Source organism: Lissotriton helveticus, chromosome 6 (assembly GCF_964261635.1).
Source record: "Lissotriton helveticus chromosome 6, aLisHel1.1, whole genome shotgun sequence".
NCBI lineage: Eukaryota > Metazoa > Chordata > Amphibia > Caudata > Salamandridae > Lissotriton > Lissotriton helveticus.
In genome coordinates, this window is record NC_136067.1 from 933,030,940 (window position 1) to 933,043,967 (window position 13,028).

Consider the following 13,028-nt stretch of genomic DNA (forward strand, 5'->3'; position numbering starts at 1 on the left):
ATTTCGTGGCAAAGGCATGCGTGGTCAAGAAATGCCTTGTTTCGACGTAGTAGTTGTTGGGGCTGCATGGTAGAGGCATACATGGTTCAGCCATGAGTGCCACTGTCATTCAACCCCCCCCCTGCTTAAGACAAAGACAACCACCATTGTGACAGTATGTGAGGACCGTGTAAGTGGCAGGAAAAACAGGCCAAGTGACAGCGGAGATGAAAAAACACAACCCTGGCCTAGTTGGCATCAGGGCGACCAAATGGACACAGTCCGGACAAAAAGACTGCCCACAGGAGGAATCATGCTGTATTCTGGACACAAGGAAGAGAGTGCCCCACATACTTGGGGAGTAGCACTATTGCTAACACCAGCAGTCAACAGAGCTCTGATTGAATGGGAAGCCTGCTGCCTCAGAATCATCACAGCGACCTTCCGCATGAAGAAAAATATCATCAACATAAATGTCATCCAGTGCCATGCATCTACAAAAGACAGCAAAGAAGAGGAAATAAAACAGTTTTACAATGGATGCCAGTCCACCCTGGAGAAATGCCTTGAGAGAGACATCATCATACTGATGGGAAACTCAATGACTAAGTTGGAAGAAACAACACCGGATACGAAAAGTCACGGGCAACCATGGCCTTGGAGACATAAATGAGAATGGTGAAAGGCTCACAGATCTCGGTGCCCTGAACTGTCTGGTGATAGGATGTAGTCTATTCCCACACAATAGAATGCACAAGGCAACATGGGTGACCCCAGACCATTCAACAGAGAATCAGATCGACCATGTCTGCATTGCGAAGATGTTCTACAGGTCTCTGCAGGATGTGAGAGTGACTTGAGGAGCTGACGTGGTGTCAGACCATCATCTTGTCATGGCCAGCTAAAGCTGAAGAAAGAATGGATGGAACTGACAAACAAACACCAGCAACATAACACCACCTTCTTCAAAGATGCACAGAAACGGAGTGAATACTCAGTCGCCCTCAGTAACAAGTTTCAAATCCTGCAAGAACTAGAGGTCGAGAGAGACCCAGTTGAAAGTCAGTTGGAGAAGATCAAAGAAGCGATGCCCTCAACCTGCCAGGAGGTACTTACTGGGTCCCAAGAAGCACAAGCATGAAGAATGGATCTTCACAGCTACTCTCTGAAAAATCCAAGAGAGAAAGGAAGTATTTCTATAGTTCAAGGTGAGGATATCCGTTGTACAGATCTAGACGAGAAAATACTTTGGCACCATTAAGCTGTGTAATCGTATCTGCAATGTGAGGACCGAGATGCTGTTCTCTCTCAAGCACCTTGTTAGTTTGGTGCATGTTAACACAGATGCGCACAGTACCTCAACTGTCCATTTTGGACACTACCACTATGGGGGAAACCCATGGTGTCAGACCAGGAGAGCATTCAATGATATCATGTTTAAAAGCGTTTCCAGTTTTTTCTTAACAGCTTCCTGGAAGTGAAAAGCAATTTGGCAAAGTCGTTGAGCAACAGGGTGAATGTCCTCATTGATATGAAGTTGCACTTTCATGGTCTTAAGCTCTCCTAGTCCATGAAACAATGACAGGAACTGACCTACTATGTCTGCATGTGCATTTATGTTATAGTTGATGGAAATCCTACATGTCTGCAGCAGTACTGAAACTGTTTACACATGCACTTGACAAAGTACGTTAAAGAACATGAATCAGTGCTTGCCCCTTAGTCTTCTTGTGACACAGAGTTGCTACAAATGATCCTTGGCTTTGAAATGGCATAGAGGCAGCCCACGTGTATACCTTTGTCTTAAAAAATGTGAGACGGGGCAACCGCGACAGTTCATTGTACTTCTCTGCCAGAGTGATGTTCATTGATGCATCACTATCGATGATAAAAGGTATGGAACAATCATTCACCTTTAGTGTGATCTTTGGGCAATGTCCAAAAGAACGAGGTTGTTTCACATGGCGATCTCGCTTGAACTTGGACTATTTTCTGCATGAAGCCAAACACACAGGCTCACGTTGTTCCCCAGTTGACACCATGATCACACTGCCATCTTCTTCACTGTCACTTGACAATGACATTGAGTAACCTTTGGAAAATTAATTTGATGACGATCAACCGGTATCGCTGCTTGGTCTTGTGGGTGTCGCTAGAGGATTTCTGGAACTTTGACATCCATTTTCTCTTCTTGACGTGATGCAGTCGGTTTCGATTTCACTTTGCAAACTGTTACAAAATGGTTTTCTTCCCCGAAGCCTTTGCATGTTTGCCCAATAGCAGGACATTTACCTTCATGCAGAAAGTCAAATCGGGATCGGAAACACAATTTGTTTTTCCTTGGAGACATCACTTTATGGCTCTCGACTTTGTGTGTCTGCTTACTTTTCATGTTCAATGCCGATTCACCCGGGGTTACTCCAGCTTCCGTATCAGCAGGATGTCGATCTGCTCGTTCTTCTGATTTTGCAGCCATGAGCACTCGCTCCAGAGTTTCGCACGCATCCGTTGTCTGAACGAGTCGGAAATGAAACCACCAATAACGTTTGAGGCAGATGGCTTCTTCATCACTGAATTCATTGAACTTGCAATGCTTGATGAGGGCCTCAAGTCTTTCAGTAACTTCATCCATAATTTCTGCAGCTTGCTGTCTAGCTTGGTGGAGGATATACCTTTCATAGTCTACGTTCAGCACTGGATTGAAATAGATTTCTAATGCCTAATTAATCTGACGGTATGAGGTTTCATTAGCTTGTGGCACTTTCTTTTTCGCTTCTTCCACACCGTCACCTGCAAGGAGGTTCTTTTAGTATTTGGTGATCTTTTTGTCATCTGTTTCTCCTAGCATGTCAATGAAATCATCAGATGTTTCACACCAGGCAGTCCATCTAGCTCCAATATTCAGTTTTTGTTGGTGGTGTCAAACTGAAGCGGCTGTTTCAAAAAGTTGGCACTGCCATATTTGACACTGGTTTCTGCTGCCATTGGAACGTTTCAAATCTAAAAGACTTTTTGCGTTGTGCTGAGCACAACCGGTGACTTTGGTGGTTGCCGCTTTAGGTACCAACGTCTCCTTGAGCACAACCCCACGTGCATTCACTTGTATGGTTGTGGATGCTACTTTAAAAACACTGCTTCCTGGTCAGAACTCAACTCTGTGTCGGATGCCTTGTTCCTTGTTATTGCTGCTGAGTACAATTATATTCTTTCTGCCTTGAAACCCCTGCTTTCCTTGGTGGGCTTTTCTGCACCTGGCTATTGTAACCTTCTGTGCTTCTCTGGATCTGGTTGTAGCTGTTTTTATCGCTTTCATTCTGTATGTATACTGCCTCTGTGTTATATTGCAGCACAGTACCTCTTCTTTCAGTCTTACCAGCAGGTTCTGGGCCACTTGTGCTTGACATTTCCGTATGGCCTTTGCCTTCTTCGAAAGCCTTGCACTGGTGGGAATGGCGCTGGCTCCACATACACCAACCGTCGAGAGCTTCATTTCGACTGTGACGCACATCACACACAAGAGCAATTTGCTGGACCTCTGAAAACTCTCAAGGAGAGCACTTGTTACTTCAGGCTGCAGATGCCCTAACTTGTTGCCAGTTGTAGTGTTCTACCTAGCCAAGTAGCATGCAAATGACTATGCCACACACAGAGCTCTGTAGTGCACATCTTTATTCTTTAGAATGCAACTATTAGCTAACTGTACATATTCCGTCATGAACTTTATTAACCACATCCAGACACACACAAACGATTACATTAGTCTTGTACGGAGTCCAACACGGACCTGGAGGGTCCCGCTTCATATTTACAGGACACTACAAGAGCCATCCTGAACACAATGAAGAAACAAGTCAATGCTCCACTGTGTGACCGCAAGCTGGCTTCCACAAAGATTGATCGTGCACAGGCCAGATGGCAACACTGCGCATCATCAATGGGCAGTCGATGGAATGGAACTCCCCCACTATGCCAATTTAATAGACTGGGAGAATGCATTCTCATAATAATCATCAGGAACTCTTACAAGGGAATGACCTGCAAGATAGTCCATGGAGGACTCCTCACAGAAGCCTTCCAAGTGACGACTGGAGTTCGCCAGGGTTGTTTACTCTTGCCTTTTCTCTTCCTGTTGGCCATAAACTGGATCATGAAGAAATCCACAGCAAGGAGAAGAAATTGGATCCTTAGACGCACCTCGACGACCTAGACTTTGTAGATGGCCTGGCCCTATTCTCCCATACCCATCTGCAGATGCAAGAGAAGACAGACATTGTAGCATCCACATCCACGCAACTTGGACTCAACTTCCACAGGGGAAAAACCACGATCCTGAAGGATAACACGGCCAGCACAACTGCAGTCACTCCTGCAGGCAATGCACTGGAAAGAGGTTGAGGCCTTCACCTACCTGTGCAGTGTCTTAGACAAGCAGGGCAGCACAGACTTAGACATCAAGGCAAGAATCAGCAAAGCAAGGGACGCAATCATTCAGCTAAAGAAGATCTGGTGCTTCAAGGACCTAGTGATGCAAAAAGATCAGGATTTTTAACACCAACGAAAAATCTGTCCTTCTCTACGGAGCAGAAACTTGGAGGACAACAATGACCACCACCAACAAAGTCCAGACCTTCATCAACACCTGTCTGAGAAAAAATCCTCTAAATGTTCTGGCCAAACACCCCCAGCAACGATGACCTATGGCAGCAGACTTTCCAACTCCCTGCTCATGAAGAAATCATGAAAAGGCGCTAGGGCTGGATAGGCCACACCCTCTGAAGCCCGCACCAAACACCACCAGGCAAGCCCTGACCTGGAACCTTCAAGGGAAAAGGAAAAGAGGAAGGCCAACAAACACCTGGCGCCGAGGCCTCGAGGCTGACTGCATGGTGATGGGTTACACCTGGAGTCAGACTGAAAGAAAAGCCCAACACACACATGGCTGGATAATTCTGGTTGATGGCCTATAGCCCAGGAGGGGTAGTAGGCATAAGTAAGATAATGTTCTCCACCGGGTCTTAGTCCTGACTTATTTCTATAATTGTTCTTCTAGTGAGCATTTGTGTTCTAGTTTGACAACCATCTTGAATTGTACACCTAGCTGATATCTATTTTTTGTTCATCCTTTAGAAACAGACTGTATGTGAAGCTCTAAACAGAGACCTTGTTTATCATTCTGTCTGGGGGTTAATTTTGGGAGGAGTGCTGAAACCATCAATACTTCGTTTGTGTTGATTGATTGCTGGTGGAACCACCAGCACATATTCAAGGTCTTTGGGGCTCTTTCGGCCTTAACCAAGAGGTATGGGGGGTAGTCTGGGTAAAAAAGAAAAAAGTTGGAAATACCATTGCACTGGTCCTGTCCTTTCTGGTGCAGCACTGTCTTACTAAATCATAGAGGGGCTCGGTCCCCTGTAGACAGTCCTCCACTTTCAATGTGACCATCAAAGGTTTGTGGAACTCAGAAGGTTCTGCACAATGATTGGCTAAAGCCATAGAAGCATGCAGAATAATTAGCTTTCCTCTCCATGATAGGGCCCTTTACATGAAGTGAAAGGAGTGAGCCCAACAACAAAAGGGAGATGGTAGAAAAGTGGGAGATGCACAAAGGTAAAGCAATTGTGGTAGAAAGTTGTGACTAAGAAAGAATACAAGTTAGGGACGAAGAAGAAAGGAACAAAGAACTGTCAGTAGAAAAGTAGGATGGAAGAAAGGGGGAGACAAAGAAATGGAAGAAAACACTGCAGAAAAGTGTGTCCCAAAAAAAATAGGAAGCAGCAATGAACAAATTAAGGGAGAAATAAAAAGAAGGCGGAATAATAAAAGGAGACCAACAATTAATGAAGGGGAAGTTATGTTGAAGGAAACATTGCAATTTCCATTATAATTTTAAATTGAACTCTGAGGTTCCCTTCCCTACCATCCATAATAGTGTCCAACAGGTGTTTTTGTTTGTTTGTTTAGTATTAGCCGTGTGAAGACAAAGTTACTATTACTTTCTTATAAAATTGGGTGATATATGTTTGTTTTGCACATAGTCTTCTGCATGGGACCACTCGGTATCATCAGCCCCAGTCAGCTTTTTTTGCAGAAACCGTCACAGCTGCATTAAATTGTGTTTCGTTCTTACTTTGTCTCTTAGCAGGTCATTACATCACAAGCGAAATTTTCCCACTCTTCTCATTTCTAGACTTTGTTGTGTATCAATTTGACCGATTGAATATATTTCACACACATCACTGATTGCTACAATGATGACAGGGAACACCTTCATAGTCCCCCTTGGCACTTCGGTCCAGATGAAAGTCCTGGACCATTTAAGCTCCTCGTAGGAGGCTGAAACAGGCCAGCCTGTTTTTATGGTACAACTTTCCCCTGGCATTTTAGCCTTACTGTATGGTGAACCCAATACCATTTTTGGCCAGCCATTAGGTAACTTTAATTCCACAGTCATTGTTCCTCAGTCTATTATCAAGCGCCCTTCTTTGTGATAGTGCTCTTTACACCTTCTATACCTTACACATTGTAGACCACGCCCTCCTGAGAACCGGAATTTGCCAGATCTCTCAGCTGCCTTAGACACAGCCAACCATACCACCCTTCTCCACACCCTGGAGTCTTGAATTGGATTCCCAGGCACTATCCTTCTTGATTCTCTTTGTACCTTAACATCCAACACATGTTTGTTCACATGGGCTCCTCTAGGCCCAAAACATCCCCCTCACCTGCGAAGTCCCCTCAGGTCCATACTGTCCCATTATCCTCAACCTGCACATGAAGCCCTTTGAGACTTTACTCACAGATAACAGAATAAAAATTTACCAATATGCGGTGATAGACAACTCCATCAGAAGTTCTCCTCTAATGAAGACATCTAACACCTCATGCACTGTCAGCCCCTCCTTCTGACTTGGATGTCGAGAACTTAGCTTAAGCTCAAACTCACGAGGACAGGATTCCCAGAATTTTATTCTAAAAAACTTGCAAGAAAAATCATGGAATTCACTGCTGCTCAATGTGGTAGGCAGGGAGGCTCTATAAAAAATGATCTCTCTTCACCGGCTACTCTACACTCTTCAGAACTTCTCATACGAAATATCACCCTCCCTGTCTCATCCAACAGAATCAGCAGTGTTAACGGATTCTATGGGCCAGTAAGCATCCTCGAATAGGGTATAAGAAGTGTGTTCTAACACCATATGAAGGTTGTTTGGGAAGGGAATAACAGATGTCCAATTATGTTGTTGGGTGAGCCAAATACTCCCTTTGAATTATTGACTATTCTCTGATCTATACGGCCCCATGATGGTGGCAGAGTTGGAATGCAGAGTGCCAATGGCCTTATACACTAGCAGTATGGGACATGCACGCACTTAGATCTCCCCACGGGGACAGCCCTGACCTGCTGGCACCGGGCCCTCCGATGGATCAAGTGGGACAGAGTTCTGATCGCTGAAACACCAATATGGGAGGCACATGGTTGGAACATACGGTAAAATTGGCTGGCTTTTCAGCATAGGTCCTTATCAGCATCTCCAGGCTTGGAGATGTCTGGGAGGGGAGCCATATCCAAACTTTCTCCTATCTGGTGGGAACGTATAATATGCATCACACAATTTTATCGATATCTACAATAACGCCATGCATTGGTGGCACACAGACGCATCCCTATTAAACATTCCAACCATAATTTACTAGAAGTGCATGTCATACTGTCAGCTATAGGGAGCAATAGCATCTCTAGACTTTATCATACATTGGGAGCCAATATCCCTGATCCTCTGGTGGTGTTGAGGTAGGTGGGTGCAATATGTCAGTCCTATAGATGATTTGGATTGGGCGGAGGCATGAATGACTTCATGGATGGCGATCTCCATGAGACTAAAACTGGCATTTTGTAAACTGTGTCTCATTCAGCTGAAATATCTACACAGAGCAAACTACAGACCAACCAGGCTTAGCAAAATGAAGCAGGGCCTTGATCCTAGTGGTCTTAGATGTAGAATTGAGTTGGGTATCTTTTATCATACAGTATGGACATGTCCTAGTATTTAGAAATACTGGTCACAAACTCACTGAATCAACACTGGGGTGGTCGGCAGAACCGTCGTAGCTTATCCCAAAATGGCACTCTTTAGCCTGATGAACGGGGAGGTCCCCCGGCTACCAGAACCATTGTGGCACTTGGACTTTTAATAGCCAAATGTGCTTTAGCCTTTCACTGGCACTTATTAGAGGTCCCCTACATAGGAATGGACTCATAGAATGGACTTGTATGCTGAATCATTTACAAAGTCATAATAACCAGCAATCCGAATATTTTACAGACCAGCTCACCATCTCTGGTACCTCTCGGCATGCCCAAAGCCAGTGCACCACCAGAACCGAGACCAAGAAGTACAAAAATTAAATAATCAGGTTATAGCCCTTCTCCATTTATGCAACCATGATCTGGAACAACATCCCAATAGCTACCAGTACTGCCCCAACCTGCTTCAATTTAGGGAATAGCTGACAACTCGCCTCTTAAAAACACTATGTTATGATGCAGTTACAATGTCTTTATCAGCGTCTGTGCCTTTGATCCGATACAGCGCCCACTGTCTTTTGGCTAGGTGTGCTCTCTATAAATACAATATACATATACAAACAGTACCTCAAGTGGAAGAGATCCTTCAACCTAATGGCAACGCATACTTATACCAAGGGTCCTCATACAAGTGAGAAGTACAGCCTATGATGAAGCTTCCTATTAACAAAAGTACGAACATTATAAATTGCTACTGAACAACATAGGGAAGTACACTAATGTTACCTTATGGACCAAGACAGATTGTTTTTTTCTCTAGTTTTTCTTTTTACCTGGAAGTACTTTTGTGTATGGATAGTACCTTGAGGGAGTAAGTTGTGCTTTAGAATGGTGTATTCCTATCTCCTAGGGGCGTTTGAAATTCATGAAATTTGTTTTTGCGCAATTATGCAAAATTACCCATAATTATGTTAAATCCATAATATCGAGCTATATTTTAGCGTGAAATGCTTCCTCGCATCAATTTTTGGCACGAGAAAGATTTAACTAAAAGCAGCACAAACAGTCGTTCACATTCTGCTGTTCCAGCACATTCTCTGAACATTTTAATAGCACATTGCACCATTCACAGTAACTTTTTAGTGCGAACGGCATGTAATTACACAGAGTGGTGTAAGGGCATAATTTTGTATACCAATCATCTCTGCAATGCTGAATTTAATAACATGGGAATAATAAGGGCCATTTATATAACATTTACTAAAGTGCAGGAGCACCTCACTTAGAATTTGATAGAAAACTGTAGATGATCATAATAAAGCAAATTAGGCACTGGTAGAGGCACATGCTTTATTCACTTTTTTTTTTTTTTTAAAAGAGCAAACACTACACTCCCCAATTCTATTTTCAGAATACCAAGCGAACCTCAGTGTGAAACCTGCTAGCCCGTCTAAGCAGTTCACATAACTAAAGTGCCACAGCCTTTGAAGTCAATTTACCATGTGAATTGTGCAATTTTCTTTCATTTGAGAGGCTGATTTGGGGTTTAATTCTCAATTTCTAGCACAAAGACGAAGAATGCAGGAGTAAAAAAAAAAAGAAATGTATGTGAAAATGCCTACGATTCTGTTTTAGCAATTGGCAAAAAATAGTGCTCCTTATGTACTCCGATTAAAAACTGTTAAGGTATGCTCTTTACAATAACCAATACTTACGTTATTTTGTTCAGTAGGGAAGGCACCAATCCCGACCCGAGTTGTATACGCCTTCACAACGCCATACACTTGTCCAACATTCTGTGTTGGCATTCCCAGACCCGTACAGACTCCTCCAACAGTGCAATTTGAAGAGGTAACAAATGGATATGTTCCTTGAAAAACACAAACAAGTGAGATGACATAAGAACCAAGCGTACTTATGTTTAATTTAAAAATACTTCTATACTCTTCACAGGTCTTATTCCAGTTGACCGATCATTTAGGATATTCAACATGATACTATAGTTCGCCTATTTAATTGTAAGAAAGTGTGTAACTTCATACCTTTTCTTTTTTCAGTTCTGTGTCTTTTGTTCACTTGTATCCGTGATTTATTGAGTGCTGATAGGTGTGGCTGGTGGCATGAATGTCAAAAAGAAGGACCTCTTTTGAGTTCTCTGAATTCAATACCTACAGATTAAGAGAAAAGGCACCCTTGCCAAAAAATTGGCATGGGGTCTAAACTCTGAATCTGTAACTTCTGTGCTCCAGCATGGTCCTTCACTTTCCAAGCCTTTGTGGCTAGGGGAAGCAAAAGAAGGGTTCTAAATATGGATGCATGGTAAGAGCAATTATTGGAGCTAAGGGAATGGTATTGGAAGGTGGAGACACAGCCTTTGGAGCAATGTGCCCCATGTATCGAACAGAGTGGTGGAGGCAAAACTGAATTTGCACCAGTAAAGATCGACAGAGGCCGAAGCCAGCTCCTGTTTAAGGACAAGCACAGAGGAAGGCCCTCTAATTAAAGCAGGGTTACAGGATGGTGTGTACAGAAGAAATATCCCCCCCAGTAAACTGGAGCACCGTGCAAGATAACCTCCATTTGTGACGGTATGGCAAAGAGATAAAACTGCTTGACAAAGAAGGCTGTGACTTCATGACAAGGTCACAACTAGAAGGTTGACCACTTCTCCAACACCTTCACAGAATATGGGAGATCAAACAGTCCCATAGTTTATCAAAATGTCAATGCCTACACCAAGATTTTTAAGGAATGCTAACAAAAGGGGCTTAAGGATCCTGGGCTGGATTTAAAGCATGAGGTCAGCAGACAAACATGTCAAAAAGTACTTGGCAACAACATTGGTTCTCCTGGTGTTAGTTTGATAAAATAGATCATTTCTGAACAGACTGCACCAGAACCATGTACATCAATGGTGCACACCACAGAAAGCAGTAACTTTAAGGAGACACAGCCAATTAGCCTTCACCTCTAAAGATTTGCTGGGGCATTATACGGAAAAGGAGTATGTGGATTAGTATCTGCTCCGAGGGAAATGTGTGTACCTTGAAGGACACAAGTTTGAATCTCAAAGTTCACCAAGCATTTACAGAGTCCAAGACTGATAACACAATACTCACTGTCTTGAGTAATATTATTGCCTCTTACTACAGCAAGCTGAAGCTTGCCCAATAAAACACTATGTTTGTGCCCATTTATTAGTGGAGTTTTCGTTTTTTTCCATCCTGTATCACTCCTCTTTTTTAGGTCTCACTGTGATGTATTTACTATGGGTACTGTATCGATCCCCCTATTTCTGACCCTTGTCTGGTTAATAATTAACTAGCAGCCATTCAACTGCACAAAAACCCGTTATCTGATTAGCCATACGACGGCACAGAAGCCCGTTATCTGATTAGGTCATAGCGCATGCCATCTCATTAGGCAAGCACTATTTCTCCAGCCCCCTAATAGGCATACGGAGTTCTCAAAACAAATCAAACCTACAGCGACCTGGGAAATCCCCGCAGCCATTGTTTTGATTTAGCCGAGAACTTCAGTAAAGAATGTGCGAACGACCAGTTCTTATGACATCCTTATTGACGTATTTATGTCCATCCTTACGTCAATCTCGGCACCTTTCAGGTATAAATAATACCGACATTGCCTTAAGCAAACACACGAGGTGGTGACAAGATTGGAGCAGCGAGACTTGCCGAGGAGCCCAGCTGACAGCGAAGCCCACAGACGCTGCCCCTCCTTTCTGACGTGCTGAGAAAGAGACGCTGCCTTTTCTCCTGCCGAGAAATCCAGCTCCGGCGCTTCCAGCCGCCCTTGCAGGCAGCTGGGATATCAAGCCCTGAGATAGAGATACCAGCCCTCCAGCCTTCTAAATCCCAGGTACTGAACTGAATAACCCCTTGCAGAGAATTCTTGAAGCAGACCCTTGGCAAAGCAAACTTAACTTAAACTGCTACTTATCTACTCCCGCCCACGTATTAGGCTTAGGTCAGGTACATTGGGGTAGGCGTAGTTAGAAGCACCAGTTGAGTACGATTAGTCAATGTATATATGTATGTATCTATTTTATCCATTTTAAGTATCATATGGCTAAGAAACCATATCAATGCTTTTACAGTATTATTTTATAATTCTGTTTTTACTGTATGCACTCTACTTAACAATAAGTATTGCAATAATAGCGATTCATTTCTCTTGTATGAGAAAAGAGACTGATCAATAAATATCATCTTTTATTGAACACGCCTGTCTCTTCCTTTTCTCTACAATCTGGTGAAACTAAGAATGCACTGAACTGACTGAGTAAAATAAGTTGTCTTTTGTTTTTACACGACTCTAGAGATACACTCTTGATTAGGGGAGAGCAAAGTTGTCATGTTCTATGGTTGTCAGAAACTAAATCCCTTCTTGTCTATCCAGGGAGGTTAAACTCCTCCTTGTCTCTTCGAGAAAGTTTCTAGTGAACTCTGAGCTAGCTGGCAAACACTAAACTTTAAGTCTAATATCGTCAGTAGAAGACCTAGTTAACCTCTGTCCTACCTCTATACTATTGAAGATATTATTCCAATGCGCAGAGCCTATTGGGATAATAGGAACTACACTACATGGCGCCCAACGGTTTGGATAGGCGATAAATCTAACGTAAGACATTAGAGTAACTCAGTCGTGCTTTTTCACACAGACCCCTTTTTTTCCCCATAATACTCCAAAGACGTCTGGAGTGGGTGAAAGGTTATATCCGCCAAACTTCGTAGGAGGAGACTCCTATGTATGGTTTTTGGTTTATTCAACGTTGAAGGATACAATGTTCCAAAATATTGTGCATCTAATCTTTGTTTCCATAGAAACCTGATCTGCAAATAAACAAAATCTTCTTGTCAGTAAAATGTCAGACAATGAAGTAGAAAGAGAGACAGCTAGAATAGCAGCTCAACTCCTAGCGGATGACAATAGTCTCCTACAGCAAGACCCGGATGCAATACTCATCCCGGTCAACATAAGAAAATCTATAACTTTAAAACTT

General features: G+C 43.1%; 1 protein-coding gene across 1 annotated transcript in view; it reads right to left on the bottom strand.

The window, feature by feature from the left end:
- The window catches only part of ADSS2 (adenylosuccinate synthase 2), a 379,820-nt gene that overhangs the window by 56,985 nt on the left and 309,807 nt on the right, over window positions 1-13,028 (bottom strand). Inside the window, exon 9 of the mRNA XM_078648576.1 lies at window positions 9,721-9,875. Coding sequence (XP_078504702.1) covers window positions 9,721-9,875 — 155 coding nt within the window. The remainder of the gene's footprint in view (window positions 1-9,720; window positions 9,876-13,028) is intronic.